We start from the raw sequence: 16,731 nt of genomic DNA on the forward strand, positions 1-16,731 counted from the left end.
TAGAAGACATTTTTAGAATCTGATCTCAGGTCAGAATGGGTTCATAATGAAACTGTCAGGATGTAGAAGACATTTTTAGAATCTGATCTCAGGTCAGAATGGGTTAATAATGAAACTGTCAGGATGTAGAAGACATTTTTAGAATCTGATCTCAGGTCAGAATGGGTTCATAAGCACCACCATGCAGTCTATAGTAGTGAATGCCCTGTGAGTTGCACAACACCTCGACCACAAACGGCCAGTCATCCAGTTGAATGACCCGCAGCTTCGGACACTGCACCGCACGCAGTGTCTGGGAAAAGTACTTAACCCATTCTGACCTGAGATCAGATTCATACGAGGTTTCCACTGGGACACACACTGGTCTGATGAACCCATTCTGACCTGAGATCAGATTCTAAAAATGTCAGTCGTTCTTCGATTTTTCAAAAATAGCAGACCGCTATGAGCTTGTAGATCTGCTATTTTTCAATAGCTAAAGCACGACACGATGCCGACACCAAAATGGGTTCCCGTTCAGAATGGTAAAAGTAAAAGTATCAATACTGCAATGTAGAGATGATCTGTGAAAGTGAAAAAAATGCCGGAATTCAAAACTTACTTGAGCAAAAAGTATTGGTATCAAAAGTAGAAAGTTCTCATTATGCAATGAAAATTGCAGACCTACGAGCTTCTCACATCAGCTATTTTCAAATGGCCAAAATGTATATAGGACTGAAATGGTTAATGTATGTTTTGTAATAATAATCAAAATAATAGGAATAATTATTATAATGAGAGTAAACGTATAACATTAAGCCCCTGAAGTAGTGGCGTAGAAGTACAACAAATTTCAAATACTCCACTAAAGTTAAAAACCAAAATACTTACAATTGCACTTTGAGTACAGAACTTGAGTAAATCTACCTAGTTACTTTATCCCATTCTGACCGGGCACCCATTTTGGTGTCAGCATCATGTTATGCTTTAGCTATTTAAAAATAGCAGATCTACAAGCTCATATCGCGCCACCGAGTGGCGCGATACGAGCTTGTAGGTCTGCTATTTTTGAAAAATCGAAGAACGACTGACATTTTTAGAATCTGATCTCAGGTCAGAATGGGTTCATCAGACCAGTGTGTGTCCGGCGGAAACCTTGTATGAATCTGATCTCGGGTCAGAATGGGTTATACCACTGGTGATGTTCAAATTGAAGGCTCTGCTTGACCTTTGGTCACTCGACAGCTACAGTGCAGCAATGAGCAGCGGAAGAAAAAAAAATGACGTTCACATGGAACTCATTCTAGTTCATTCTATTCAGATTCGACAACAGTTCATCGTATGGTCGTTCTGAAAGCTACCGTCACCGTCAAGGTTTTCGTCCGAGACAACCAGACACGCGCGAGGAAATTGTTTTGTGGTCATCCTACGCCTGCCCTTTTATAGCGGACGAGAGACAGAACAAGAAACAAGCATCTCTGGATTCATTCTCAGACCCTGGAAATGGCAGGTAGGTGCTTTATTCTGCACAGGGAAACCCCCATTTTGGTGTTTTGAGTATATTATACTTTAGCTTGTTGAAAAACAGCAGCTCTACAAGCTCGTGGCGCGGCACTGAGTGCTGCGCTACAAGCTTTTAAGATCTGCTATTTTTGAGAAATCGTGAAAATGTGGTGCAAGTCTTTGAATGTATATTCATTCACAGCGAACGTTTTTAACTCAAATCTTTGCTTCTGGGGGGGGGGGTCCCTGGAACAACATATTTTTAGATGGGGGTCGGCAGCTAATTACAGATAATTCCGGGGGTCCTTGACATTCAAAGTTTGAGAACCACTGGTATAGAAACATAGGTTTTTCAGAAAAGTACAGTAGAAACTAAAGTTTTCAAATAAAGGTATTGGAGTAAAAAAAAGTACAATATTTTCCCCAGATACAGTATGTAGTGGGGAGTAGAAGTAAAAGTATTGAAAAGTGGAAATACTTTCTAACGTAACAAAAGACTCGGGTAAAACATTTTCACAATATCTATCTGTAGAACCGACTCGACGAGTCAAACTGGGTCCACAGTGGGTCCCCAGTTCAAATATGGTTAAACTGGCCCACTGACACGGCCCCCCGTGTCACGGAGGCCGAATTGTCGAAATATACTGTGCTGAATCGGGGGGGGGGGAGGGGGCATTAATTCCGCCAGAGGTGTTAAATTATGTACACGGTCGGTGACCCACTTCAACGGGAGAACCAGAATAGACGGCACACCGTGCTGTTTGGCAGAGGGCCTGGAGCCAGTGTGTACCGGCCGGGTCCGGTAGGGTATAGTGTCGCAGCTGGCTTGAAATAGTGCTTCAATTGAAATGTAACACAGACTGACTGGAGACAAAAAAAAAAAGTCAGATGCCAGTGACTCAGAAAGCCAGGAAGAGATAAGCTGTTGCTTTTATCATGCGCGTGCGCACACACACGCACGCACGCTTTTGCCAGGGACCCCGCCCATAAAAAAATGCTTTTTTAACCCATTTTGACCTGAGATCAGATAAAAAAAATGTCTTCTACAACCTGACAGTTTTCTGCAAAAGCTATATGTTTCTATGTGAGTCGATTTTTCAAAAATAGCAGACCTACAAGCTCGTAGCGCGCCACTCGGTGGCGCGCTATGAGCTTGTAGATCTGCTATTTTTCAATAGCTAAAGCATAACATAATGCCAACACCAAAAGGGGTTTCCGCCCCAAAATGGGTTAACCCAATTATACCGGGAAAGCATCCGTGTCATTTTAGGTTTTAACCATTTAACCCATTATTTTACACTTTGACTATTCAAAAATAATATGCACTAATTAATAGCTCTGCTGTTCCGTTCTAACAAAGACGTCATCACCGTGTCTCTCCACAAGGTGGCGGTGGCGGCGAGGCCTTCGTTACGCTGGCCACCACGGACGCCTACTGCATGGGCGCCATGGCCGTGGGGCGGAGCCTGAGGCGGCACGGCACCACCAGAAAGATCGCCGCGATGGTCACGGCAGATGTCTCCACGAGCTCGCGGTGAGAGAGAGAGTTGTAGCCTATACAGTTCCTCCTTACCACCTTATAGGGCGAAGCAGTGGGCGTGGTCTACTGTTGCCACTAAGAAGAATCGTCCATTCATTTTTTCAAATGCAGTTGTTAGACTGTACACATTCTTATTATACAGTATGTTTGTCAGTCCCGTATACTAGTAATCTCTCAAGACAGATTGGGAGCTCTGCAGTGGAATCTGTCGGCAACTCCCATTACAACAGGTAGTTTGTTGCTATACTAGCAGGAATGAAAACAAAGACGCGCCACCGGAAGGCTGAAGGAGAGTGAAGCGGTCAACATCCGGTCTCTACGCATGGACGTGGGCCCCCAGAGGCAAAATCATCCTCGATGGATTCCCAGATTCCCAGCATAGAATCTACTCTTGTACATTGCTCTTTAAAAAAAAGAAACTATTGGTGTCCGGAAACTTTAAGGACAACTTTAGTTTTTTTCAACCACGGTTCATGTTTTAGGTTGTTATTAGAGAAAGTAAAAGATGAGTGTTAATCTTTTTTCATTTGCTGCTTTCTTTCGTTTTAGGGATTTTAGCTGTTTTTGACAGGGGGGCAGGGGCATTCGAGCATCGGGCTAAATATGTATTTTTTAACAAAATGTTACGGTGATTTCTTTTTTTATGGTTTACTATAGTCCTAATAAACGCCAGGAAATTACATCTGGCCACAGAAGATCACAGGATCTACTGAATGTGAAGGTAGCCTACTGGGGGAAGGCTTATACTGTGTGTATAGGCTAAATATGTCAGTTTGTCACATTCAATAGATCCCGTGATCTTTTTTGGCCAGATGTAATTTCCTGGCGTTTATTAGGACTATAGTAAACCATAAAAAAATAAATCACCATAAAATTGTGTTAAAAAAATCATATTAAGCCCCATGCTCGAATGCCCCCGCCCCCCTGTCAAAAACTGCTAAAATCCCCAAAACGAAAGAAAGCAGCAAATGAAAGAAAATGAACACTCACCTTTTAGTTTCTCTAATAACAACCTAAAACATGAATCTTGGTTGAAAAAAACTAAAGTTGTCCTTTAAGAACGTACGTCTTACTAAATAGGATAATCTCTCCGTTGGCAAAATGGACTTATGATTTTCATACCATGATTTGTTTTGATGTTTTGCCCTCCAGAGCGGCCCTGGAGCAGGTGTTTGACCAGGTGGTCGTGGTGGACCAGCTGGACAGCGGGGACAGCCAGCGCCTGCGCGCCCTGGGACGTCCCGAGCTGGGCGTCACCTTCACCAAGCTGCACTGCTGGACCCTCCTCCAGTACAGGAAGTGTGTGTTCCTGGACGCCGACACACTGGTGAGGTCCGGTTCACCCGTTTATCCCCAATATTAAAGGTATATTCAGTGATTTCACTCAAAAAAACGTAGGTTTCGTTTTTGGCTGTGGGACCCAGCCTTTCGTCCAATCAGGATAGAGTCAAAAACGAAACCTAAGGTTTTTTGACCCCCAGGGGTTAACTGTGGACAGGGAGGAACTCCTTATATGGCCAGCACACTCTATAGTAGAGAGGATTATCACTACAAAACAAAAGAATAAGTTATATTTGAATTAAGTGAAATCACTGAATATACCTTTAAAAGCCACATCAGCGCTGGAAGGGGGGTGCGGAGGGTGCTCCAGCACCCCCTGCTGGTGGAGAGGAGAATCTTTTGACATGTCTATCAGAGTGCTGAATGCACAGCGAGTGAGTTGACAGATAGACACAACATGACGAGATAGCTAAAACGGTAAAACCTATCTAACCCAAACAACAACACAATAATAATCACATACTGTTATTATGATTAACTCGGTTAACTAGGTCCTAAATAAGTCATTATTAGGCCAATTATACCCGAATAAGACCTGGATTTTTTCGCGCGGCCTCGCTGCGCTCGGCCGTGATTTCCCTCCCACCCTTCAGCCCCCCCTAGTATAAATACCTTCCAGCGCCCCTGAAAAGCCATGCAGGGCGATTCAGCAAAATGACTCCTAAAAAGCAGTACGTTCTCAACACTGTTTCGTAGCCAACACAACAAGCGTGTAGATTCTGCTACTTTTACTACCGTTATCATATCATATCGGTTCATATCGGTATCGGCGAATATGCCAGTCTAACCACCGATCCGACACTATGGCAGGTAAATAAAATGTTGGAGTTTGCTTTCGAGTTGCCCAAACTGTAAGTGCACATACTATATGAGTGAGGAGTCTGCTATAAACACAACACGCGATATATAGCTAGATAGCTATAAACACAACACCAGATCACAACACTGGTATTCGGTATCGGTATCAGGATTGGATCGGGAACGAAAAAAGTGTATCGGGACGGACATCCCTATTTACTCAAGTATTGTACTTAAATTAAGGACAACTTTACGGTATTAACTTCGCTTGAATACTTACATTTTTACATATATTTCCCATTTAACTTCTATTTTATACCGTCTATTCGATCTACAAGCATTGTGATAGCAAGTACATTTACACTAGTGTAGTGTAGGGGTTCCCAAACTGTGGTGCGTGCACCCCTTGTGGAGAGCGTGACATGAAAAGGTTAATGCCGGTTTCACCGTAGATGGTGTTATTCAGCACAAACTCCGGTAAACCACTGTTGTAAGGAGATGTACAGAGCAGCTGCGGGAGTATACAGCAGCTGCATGTCTCTCAGTGCAGTGACATTCTGTGATTATTTGCCATAATCATATAAAAAAAAAAGATATAGTTTTCAGCCAAACACAACAAGAGCGCTGGGGGGTGCGTCAGGAGGTAACAGGGGGTGAAGCACTAGACGATGGTAAATGCTGTACCACATGTTGCACAGATAGGTCGATGCCCCCCTTTAAGAGGCCAGCAGCTTCTGTGCATACATCCACATGTGTGGCGGTCACAGACAGACATGGAGACATGGGATCAGTAAACTGACACACACACACACACACACACACACACACACACACAGACACACACACACACGACTCCATAGGGTCTTTGTTCAGCCCAGAGCAAACAGAACAATCTGGTCATGGCTGCAGGCATGTTTGAAGGCCGTGACACCAGCCAAAACGGCGGTGAAACCAGGGTCATGTTCAATGTTCAATGTTCAGCATGTTGACCTGATGCTACAGAACGCTACACACACACGCATGCACGCTACACACACACACACACACATACAGACGGGTCCGTGTCATTATATTCCGACGGCTCGTTATTCCGACATTACGGTACTAACCCTACACGGAAGCCACGGGGTGAGTCTTAACCTATTCTGACCGGAGATCAGATTCATACGAGGTTTCCACTGGACACACACTGGTCTGATTAACCAGCCACGCATGTCGACGCGCACTCCAACATGTGTGATTCGTCGTGAACAAAAGAATCACTTCTAACCCAAAGGGAAACATATTGGAATAGACTGTGTGCACACACACACACACACACACAAACCTCCTCCCTGACCTCCCTCTCTCTCTCTCTCTCTCTCTCTCTCTCTCTCTCTCTCTCTCTCCGCCATGCAGGCTCTGTGCAACGTGGACGAGCTCTTTGAGAGGGAGGAGCTGTCCGCGGCGCCGGACCCCGGCTGGCCCGACTGCTTCAACTCCGGGGTGTTTGTCTTCAGGCCGTCCCTGGACACCCACGCCAGGCTGCTGGAGCACGCACGGCAACGCGGGAGCTTTGACGGTACAGTCGGTGCATCATGCATATTATTAAGCCATTCTGACCTGAGATCAGATTCATACGAGGTTTCCGCCGGACACACACTGGTCTGATGAACCCATTCTGACCTGAGATCAGATTCTAAAAAATGTCAGTCGTTCTTCGATTTTTCAAAAAATAGCAGACCTACAAGCTCGTATCGCGCCACTCGGTGGCGCGATATGAGCTTGTAGATCTGCTATTTTTCAATAGCTAAAGCATAACATGATGCTGACACCAAAATGGGTGCCCGTTCAGAATGGGTTAAGCCAAAGGGACGTCATATTCGTCACGTCACATCAAAATCCAATGCTTGCCTGCCGAGAACGCAATATGGTCTTTTCAGTGAACCGGCATGCGTTTTTCCAAAGCAAAACCTTTGCATTGGGGCGGGCGGAATGGTTAGAGAGAGCCTGCAGCCAGCCCTGGGGAGGTTCCATTCCAGGCCTATATGGACAGCAATGTGTCAAATATGACCTGTCAAAGTTACAGTTTCCCATATCTTTACTTTTGTTTATGATGATTTTTCCGCTTGTTTTTGCCATTGTCTATATATGGCATTTGCGTCTATAGGATAGTGACACCCCCACTTTGGCTCCCAGTTCAGGGTAAGAAAAAACAACATAATTTCTTTGGTTCCAGTGCCGACATACAGGGTTCCTATCCAAGAGCCTTTTGTTTGTAGCACATGGCGTCGAGCTGACCCTCTGCGTTCCCTTGTGCACAGGGGGAGACCAGGGGCTCTTGAACACCTATTTCAGCGACTGGGCAGTGAAGGACATCAGCAGGCATCTGCCCTTTGTGTACAACCTCAGCGCCAGCACAGTGTACAGCTACCTCCCCGCTCTCCAACAGTGAGCGATCCTACATACTGTATACGACCACAATGTACAGCTATACCTCCCTGCTTCAAAACAATGAGTGATCCACTGATCCTACATACAACCACACAGTGTATCCATTATTTATTGACTGGGAGACTGCCATTGGATTTTTTTGAATTTTTGTTTTTTCATTTCATATCAAAGCAGGGAATCACAGCTTCAAATTGACATATTGGTTGTTCAGTTTGACCCACCAGTTTTGGAGATATGGCTTATAGAGTGATGTCTTGCAGAAAACAGCGAGTTGAGAAAACAGGCTTGAAAGGTTCACTTCTGTGGTCTCTAACATTACAATAGCTACATGCTTAAGCATTTTTTTCATATTTACATGTCAATTCCAGCTTTGACACTTATTTCAGACATGCTCTAGTATGTGAAGAGTCTGCCTGTGCTATTAACTCATTTTGAAAAAAAAAAAGAAAAAAGGTTTTTCTCCTCTGGTGAAAAGCTGGAATGTGCGCGATGGCAGTCTCTCAGTCAAATCTGGTCACATTTGAGCCATGGACCACCATCTGATGAGCTTTAGACTATTAAAAACTACTTGCTGGCCTTCACAGCCCATACATCCAAACAGAAAAGTCCAATATGATTGCATTAAACGGCTTTGCCACTCGATTTGCCATTCACTTTATGAATGCGGATACCATTTATACTGAGAGGGTCTAGAGCGCTACGCTACACTAAAACACATGGTCGCGTTATAATCGGAGACTATTTGACGTGTTCTTTTCCCACAAATGAGTCTTGAAAAATGGGGGTCGTCATATAATCAGATCTTATATTCGGTACTAGAGGTCCTGACAGGATATAAACAAGCAGTACTAGAGGTCCTGACAGGATATTAAACTGCAGCAGAACTATTAGGTCCTGGCGGGATAGTGAGCGTATTTCTGCCTTCCCTCAGATTTGGCCACAATGCCAAGATTGTCCACTTCCTGGGGTCCAATAAGCCCTGGAACTGCAGGGCCAGCGCACAGATGATGGAGGCACATACGGAACACAGCACGGAGCGGTTTGTCGCCCTCTGGTGGAAGGAGTACCTCAGTCACACGGCCCCAGTAAAGACACCTTCAAGTCAAGGCACTGGGACCTCACATCAGGTAGGTGTGTTTTATCAACTGTAGGGTAAATACTAGAGATGCGCCGATGTATTTTTGAGGGGCGCTATCCCCTCCTAAATACAGCTTTTTGTCCTGTGTCACATTTGCCAATGAAAGGAGAATAAAAGGAGAATTTACATCATACATTATGTGTCTGAGCAAATCGGCTTTTTGTGGAGCCACACAAACATTAATGTCATGACAATGGATCGCCCATCTTAGATCGTCCTCGTTAATTCTCGTTAATATTATTTGCGTCTGTATAACATGACTGAGAAGTGGTATAGTGTGGGGCATTGTGCAATGCCGTATCTCAGTGACATGAAAGAACTAGGGCATGTTGACAAATGAATTCATGAGGAAGTATGTTCATTTTTTTTATTGGATGATGTACGATAAGAGCACCCCTCACTTCACACGGGAGAGATTGTATCCTTCCCGATACCGATTCGGATACCCACAACTTATGCATTGGTCGACACAGACTAGAGTAGCCTACCGATCCGATACCAGTGTGTGGTCTCGCATAGCCAGACAACTCATCTCCAAATGCACCTCCCAAACTACACCTCCCGAAATCCAAGCAAGGAAGCTCCCATTATAATAATATCTTTACATTTATTTATTTTTATTTCCATTTCTGCTAAGCAGCAAGCTATATATGCTTAGTGCTTACTATTGCTTAGATGACTTTGATTAATATTAGGATAAATTTGCACGACTGTAAAGACGAAACGGAAGTGGGGAGGAGGCTTCACTTCCGCTTAAAGGACAACTTTAGTTTTTTTCAACCAAGGTTCATGTTTTAGTTTGTTATTAGATAAAGTAAAAGATGAGTGTTAATCTTTTTTCATTTGCTGCTTTCTTTCGTTTTAGGGATTTTAGCTGTTTTTGACAGGGGGGCGGGGGCATTCGAGCATTGGGCTAAATATGTATTTCTTTACAGAATTTTATGGTGATTTATTTTTTTATGGTTTACTATAGTCCCAATATAGCCAGGAAATTACATCTGGCCACAGAAGATCACAGGATCTACTGAATGTGAAGGTAGCCTACTGGGGGAAGGCTTATACTGTGTGTATAGGCTCAATATGTCAGTTTGTCACATTCAATAGATCCTGTGATCTTTTGTGGCCAGATGTAATTTCTTGGGGTCTAGTAGGCCTATAGTAAATAATAAAATAAATAAATCACCATAACATTTTGTAAAAAAAATACATATTTAGCCCCATGCTCGAATGCCCCCGCCCCCCTGTCAAAAACTGCTAAAATCCTTAAAATGAAAGAAAGCAGCAAATGAAAGAAAATTAACACTCATCTTTTACTTTCTCTAATAACAACCTAAAACATGAACCTTGGTTGAAAAAAACTAAAGTTGTCCTTTAATCGCTTACTCATGATAGAGCTTCTGTTCTCCAAAATGTATGCATTTGAAAATTGTAAAAACAGTCTGGCAACGCGAGACTATACAGTGTGTGTGACCCCAGTCACCAAAGTACAAGAAAATGCATATAGGCTGCATAACATAACAAGAGCACATCTACTGAACAACAACGGCTGACCTTTTAAAGTCAATATTTGTGCATACGTAGCCAGCTACGTATGTGTGTTCTGTACATTGTAAACCACCATGGTTTTGGTTTATCTGCAAAAAAAGAGTCACAGACCACCCACACACAGAGCCAGGTGCGAGAGTCCAACAGGCACTTCTGTCCATCTATCTGTCTGTCCATCTGATTGTCCCTCTGTCTGTCCGTCTGTCCGCCTCGTCTTGGCAGAGCTGGCGGAGAGAAGAAGCCAAGGGGAACCTGGACGTGTCCAACTCGCTGCTCGCACGTTTCGCCGTCGACCAGCAGAGGCCCACATCACCACCAACACCGACAGACATGAGGGGGGCGGTGAGTGTACAAATCAAAAAAGTGCATTATTTCTCTAGAGTTATTGTTGTCGTTGACAGTGGTCTGTCTGTCTGTCTGTGTCTTACTGTACTTGGCCAAAATATGTCCCCATAACTATAAACTAAAGTAGACTTTGAGGTCATTTGTGAGGTGAATTATCCTGGTCCTCACAAGAGAACTGGTTGTCTTTGTGAAAAGATTACAGCAATTTGTTGATGTGAAAAATACTACTTTTACTTGTTTTTAAAAGCATGTACCGGTCTCTTGGACATAATTTGCACCACAACTGCCTAAAAGTTATAGCTAAGCTATATTACTTGTTTTGGACAGCCCATAGGCCAATTATTTGTTTACAAACATTGAGACTGGTAGCACGGGTGACTGTTTCATGTAATCAATTCCCAACAGATCTCCAAACCTGTTGTTTTGGGGAGTGCTGGTTTTACTTCCCTGGGTGCACCTACTCTAGGAGACATTTAGACTTGCGCATTGTCGCATACATTGCGCAACAGTATTGCACGCAGAGAACAGCTGATATACAAGCTCACATCGCATCGCAGATGCGACTGTTGTGAGCGTAGAGGTCTGCGTGCGCGACACCACCGCGGGATGAAGCATGAATTGGCATAACTCATGCTGTAGGGCTAGATTTAAAATGGTAACAAAATAAATAATAATAATAATACTACATACTAAAATCTAGATGTGCTCACAGCAATAGTAATACAAGCGTGTGGGACATGAACGTCTGTGTTTGTGTGTGTTTGTGTGTGCACCACTGCACCAGAGTCTAATCAGTTTAGGGATTTGGGATTTAAGGACCTCCACTAACTGTGTTTAGTGCAATGACACGCTGTAATGTTCCCCTTTATTAATTCAGGGAGGTCAATTGACAGCCAGCTTTCTTTTCCAATGACGCCCTGATTACAGTAAATCCATAAGTTATACATAACATACAATTTAAATCCAAATACAACACAAGATATATAGACATTTCAGAATGATTCAGCTAGATTTCAGAGTATCCCTTAGTAGACTTTTAAATCAATCAAATTAAATCAAGTTCTTAAAACTGATTGTAGAGAGTTCCACATGTGAGGGGCAAAGTAAGTAATGAAAAGCAGTCCTCTTACCCAGTTCATGATTAACATTGGGGATTTAGTCTTGAGAACGGGTGTGATGATGGCCAACTTTAGGCTGCTAAGATAATTAGGCAATTAAGGCTTTATAGATAAAAACAGTGCAAAGCTGTTCTCGTCTCATAACCAACCTTTTCAGCCTACAGTAATAAGTGAGAAACCCAAAACTATGAGCCTGTGACGTTATTATTAGTCTATATGTACAGTACAAGCAATGAGTTACATCCCCACACATCACCACCCAGGCTCACTCAATGTCCCCACCCGGGCCCTGCAGGGAGCTGTGAAGAGCCCAGTCCAAATGTCTTCTACCCGTTCCTTACACTCACAAGTCACACACGGATGGTCTACTCCAGGCCTTCTCCAAGTGGCTGCCGTGGCCCCCTAGGGCAGTGGTTCCCAAAGTGGGGTCCAGGGACCCCTAGGGTCCCAGCTAAATGATAATTGCGAACGCAGTGAGCCACTTACTATGACAGCAAGGGCTGAATGTCTGTGTGTGTGTCTGTGTGTCTGTGTGTGTGTCTGTCCCACTGTTACACCACCCGCCCGCCACCAGAGGGCGCAGCTGTAGCACACACACACACAGGGCGCAGCTGTAGCACACACACACACACACACACACACACACACACACACACACACGCGCGCGCACACACACGCACACACACACACACGCACACACAACCACACACACACAAGCTGCGTTCGCTTCACGCGTTTGCGCGTCTTACTTGTTAGATAATTATACACTCTCAGAGTTAAATTAACTTTGCTTTTACAATATACATTGGGGTCCCAGAGATAGAAATGCCATTAAATGAGGGACCGTAGCCTCTAATTCAGGTCAAACAGTGTGCCCTTGAAATGAAAATGGTTGAAAATCACTGTAAAAACCTTCTCTTAGGTTGGCATATATTTTCAAATGTGGGGTCCGCAGGCTAATGTGTATCACTTTGGGGGTCCTTGCCATGAAAACGTTTGAGAAACCCTGCCCTAGCATGCCTTGATTGTGGTGCCTCTCAGAGCTCAGAATACTGTAATAATATTTGGAATGTATCAATGTCACTTCATTTAGACCCTCTATACTCACTGCCTTGTTCTTGACCTAAAGCACAATGTGATTTTCCCCATGGTGCTACTGGTGAAATTCACAAAGCGGTATTTGTGTTCCGTTGTGTTGTTTTTTGGGGACAACAATGTGTGCAGAGTTCACCAGCAGAAGATCACATGTCGGGTGACGAGCGAGGGACAGAGAACCAGGACGACCCGCCCGGAACTACAGAGGGAACCGAGGAAACCAACGGAACCTCCGAGACCCACGCAGAACCGGTATTTATACGCGGTATATGTTCTAGTAGAGAGTAGAGACCCAGGCAGAGACGGTATTTACTATTTATACGTATATATGTTCTAGTAGAGTACCCACGCAGAACCGGTATGTAGAACATGTTCCATCACACACATAGTAAAGACCCACACAGAACCTTTACGTCTAGAACCGTCCTATCACACACACCGATACTGTATGTTTGTGTATGTGTTGTGCGTCCTTTCAAATCATTGATTTGGATTCCCAGGGGGGTTCGAGCAGGCAACGTGTGTTGGTACAGTAGCTAGCTAGTTTGCAATAAACTGTGATAAGCAAACAACTGAACAAGATACAATTCAGGCATTTAGCAGACGCTCTTAATCCAGAGCGATTTACATTAAGCAATAACAAAAAAAACATGATGGTCTGGCCATATTGCAATAAGGGCTTCTATCTCTTCAAGTTCATTAGAGTTAGACCACGTGTGACATCCTTACGCGTCGCTGTGTAATAATGCCTTCTCGTGTGCCAAATACCAACTTCTTCATCCCACAATGGTACATTCATTCATACATGTTTAATGCGTTCACACCTGCAGTGATCCGCACTCCGCTGCTTTTTGAAACCCCCGGCGGAGTAGAATGCGGTTCTTTGGTGCGCATTAGGATTCGAGTGAGCCATCACACCTGCCAAACAAAGTGCACTTTCTGACAATTCACAGCAGGATTCGTTTTAATCGCAGTAAAGCTTTCTGGTGTGACCGTAGCCTCTCTGTTGTTGAGGTGGTACGCCGCCGACACTGTCTCACCTGTGCTGAGCTGCAGATATAGGCTACAGTGTTTAACTGTCACTACGGATTTGGCTGTGGTTTTGCGACGTGAGTGCCTAATATAGCCTGATTTAAAAGTGTTGTGGCGGTGTTAGGATTAGGCATTCTGCATGCCTGCCAGGAAGTGCATGCACCACCCAGTTTAGTAGTCTGTAGTCTGTTTGTAGTACTTCTAAAGTTTTGTGGTACTTGGCGGTAGAAATGATTCGTACTTTGCCTATACTGGAGTTGAGTAGTTAAGGCCAGTTGAGGTCCTGCATCTCATTCAGCCTGCCACTGACTGGCAAACAAACACCGAGAGGCGCATGTTTTCCCTGCCAGGCATCCAGAATTATTCGTATAGAACACAAGCGGCACTGTGTGTTTATCTGCCGTGGGACGGTTGGAGGAGGTGACTTTGATCCAGAAGCACCCGTTATCTCTAGCCACCTCTTGTCACACACGCTGGCAGAAAGAAGAACCTTCACTACAGACACAACCACAAACACTCTCCCCTCCTCCATGAGAATCTGGGGTGGTTTATTATGCCCTTACAACCGGGAAAGCATCCGCGTCGTTTTAGATTTTAGCTATATGTATTGTCTCTGTATGTCCAAAACTGTTACTTTTCAGAATTCAAAAGCATCAAAAGTAGCAGATGTGTGATCAAGTAGGGGCATAACCACAAAAGTTTAGAAAATGGAGATGAGAGGTTTCTGCCCCGAAAACAAATATGTAAAAATGTATCAAATCAATCAAAACTAATTGGCTCAGGAACCCGACAAAAATATAAGAAATCTCCATGAATTAAAAGGCTTCTTCACAGGTGGTGTAATTGATATAAAACTACTCCCATGTTCACCCTATCTTCATATATTACAATATGTTTTTCAGAAAGGCATTTGTAGAATCGGGTCTAAATGAGTTATTAGATTGTCGAGTTGTTATCCGGCAACAGACTGAGGGCATGGCCGAGCTCCTCTCCTGGTTTAATTTGAAGTCTTTCATCTCCCTCACACTGAACTCTCCTCAGGGGCGGTGCCAATGGACTTAACATCCGGGCTTGTTGCCAGTGGGAGAAGAAGTACTTTTTTCAAGTATTGACAACAAAATAACGAATACGATTAAGACCTGAGAGGCCAATTCTAAAAATGCCTTCTAAACTAAACATTTCAAACACTTTCGCGATGTTTCAAAAATGTAAAAAAAAAAAAAAAAAAAAATAGCAAGTGTACAAGCCACTATACGTGCCGTGCTGCGAGCTTGCGTATCTGCTATTTTTTTAACCCATTCTGGACGGGAACCCCTTTTGATGTTTTAAATATAAAATAGCAGATCTACAAGCTCATATTGTGGCACCGAGTGCCTACTATTTTTTTTTTAAATCATAAAAATGTCGTGCAAATCTTTGAATACGGTATATATATTCTTTCAGAGCGAACGTTTTTAACTCAAACCTTTGCTTCTGGGGGGGGTCCCTGGAACAACATACTGTATTTTCAGATGGGGGTCGGCAGAACATTAAATTGTTTGAGAACCACTGACATAGAAATTTCCAGATTTAGTGCATAGCCGAAGTGTGAAAGCCGAAGTAGCCTCAATAAGCCAATCTACATTGTGGCTTGTCGATCGGCTATACTTTCGAATAGCGACACCACCCATTTTCAATCTATACTGTATAATTGATCCTCACTAATATTCACACGTTCAATGATGACGGGAAAAATATCTAATAGTAATTGTGATGATTTGCGTCACAATCAATCGCCAAGTAAATATTTCATAATCGCGACAGCCCTGCTTTCCAGCGGTGCTCGTCGCAGATGCCGTGACATGTTGCGTCTCTTTCCCCCCCCCCAAAAAAACATGGTTTTGTAGACGGCGTTTGTGTCGGCCGAAGCCGCCGCATCGGAGACGGATCAGCTGGAGCATCGGAGACAGTGGGAGGAGGGCCAGGCAGATTACCTGGGCAGGGATGCCTTCGACAACATCCAGAGGAAACTGGACAGGTTCCTGGATTAACCAATTCTGACCTGAGATCAGATTCTAAAAATGTCTATTACATCCTGACAGTTTCATTATTAACCCATTCTGACCTGAGATCAGATTCTAAAAGTGTCTTCGATTTTTCAAAAATAGCAGACCTACAAGCTCGTATCGCGCCACTCGGTGGCGCGATATGAGCTTGTAGATCTGCTATTTTTCAATAGCTAAAGCATAACATGATGCCGACACCAAAATGGGTGCCCGGTCAGAATGGGTTAAAACATGAGGCCCTTTCTACAAAATGCCTTGTAAAGCAGTAGTTCTCAAACTGTTCCATGCAAAGGATAATATGGTCGGGGATCTACAAGTCAAAACTTTCAAATCTTTTGCTTCTTTCTTATATTATTTGACAATTTGGCCAATGTTTGACCAGTTTAGATTGTTTATTTTGTTGATTACTTTTGATGCAGTAATGCGTTAAATTTAATTTTTTTGTATTAAAACTATCTTAAGTCCTTAAATTGTCATGACTTTTACTGTCATCTGGATCCCCCCAAATCATGAGGCGACCCACAGGTTGAAGAACCACTGCACTGTAATACTCTGTGGGTTGGAGTAGATGGATGGTGTGGGAAATGGAAATCATGACCCCAACACACAAAGAGAAGATTATTTTGTGTTTTATTTGTAGTTTGGGTACATTTTTTTATAGGATTATTAATTTGATATATTGTGGTGTACTGTATGTGATGACTGCATGTGTTTTTATTTCCATGATCAATAAAGATAACAAAAGTACCAGTGAGTTACAGTGGTGTGTAAAGCAGTGGTTCCCAAACTTTTTCCTGTCAAGGACCCCCAAAATGACAC

At 43.5% G+C, this 16,731-nt stretch overlaps 1 protein-coding gene across 1 annotated transcript; it reads left to right on the forward strand.

Moving 5' to 3' along the window:
- Positions 1-2,885: 2,885 nt before the first annotated feature.
- gyg2 (glycogenin 2) lies at positions 2,886-15,897 on the forward strand (the record flags this gene model as incomplete). The annotated part of the gene is made up of 8 exons (XM_083758340.1): positions 2,886-3,016; positions 4,175-4,349; positions 6,560-6,722; positions 7,465-7,591; positions 8,526-8,721; positions 10,500-10,619; positions 12,965-13,087; positions 15,754-15,897. The coding sequence occupies exons 1-8, from the start codon at positions 2,922-2,924 to the stop codon at positions 15,895-15,897; spliced, it is 1,143 nt and encodes a 380-aa protein (XP_083614466.1). The 5' UTR covers positions 2,886-2,921.
- Positions 15,898-16,731: the final 834 nt, after the last annotated feature.

This window comes from Protomyctophum parallelum (genome assembly GCF_964188405.1).
Source record: "Protomyctophum parallelum genome assembly, chromosome: 23".
Lineage (NCBI taxonomy): Eukaryota > Metazoa > Chordata > Actinopteri > Myctophiformes > Myctophidae > Protomyctophum > Protomyctophum parallelum.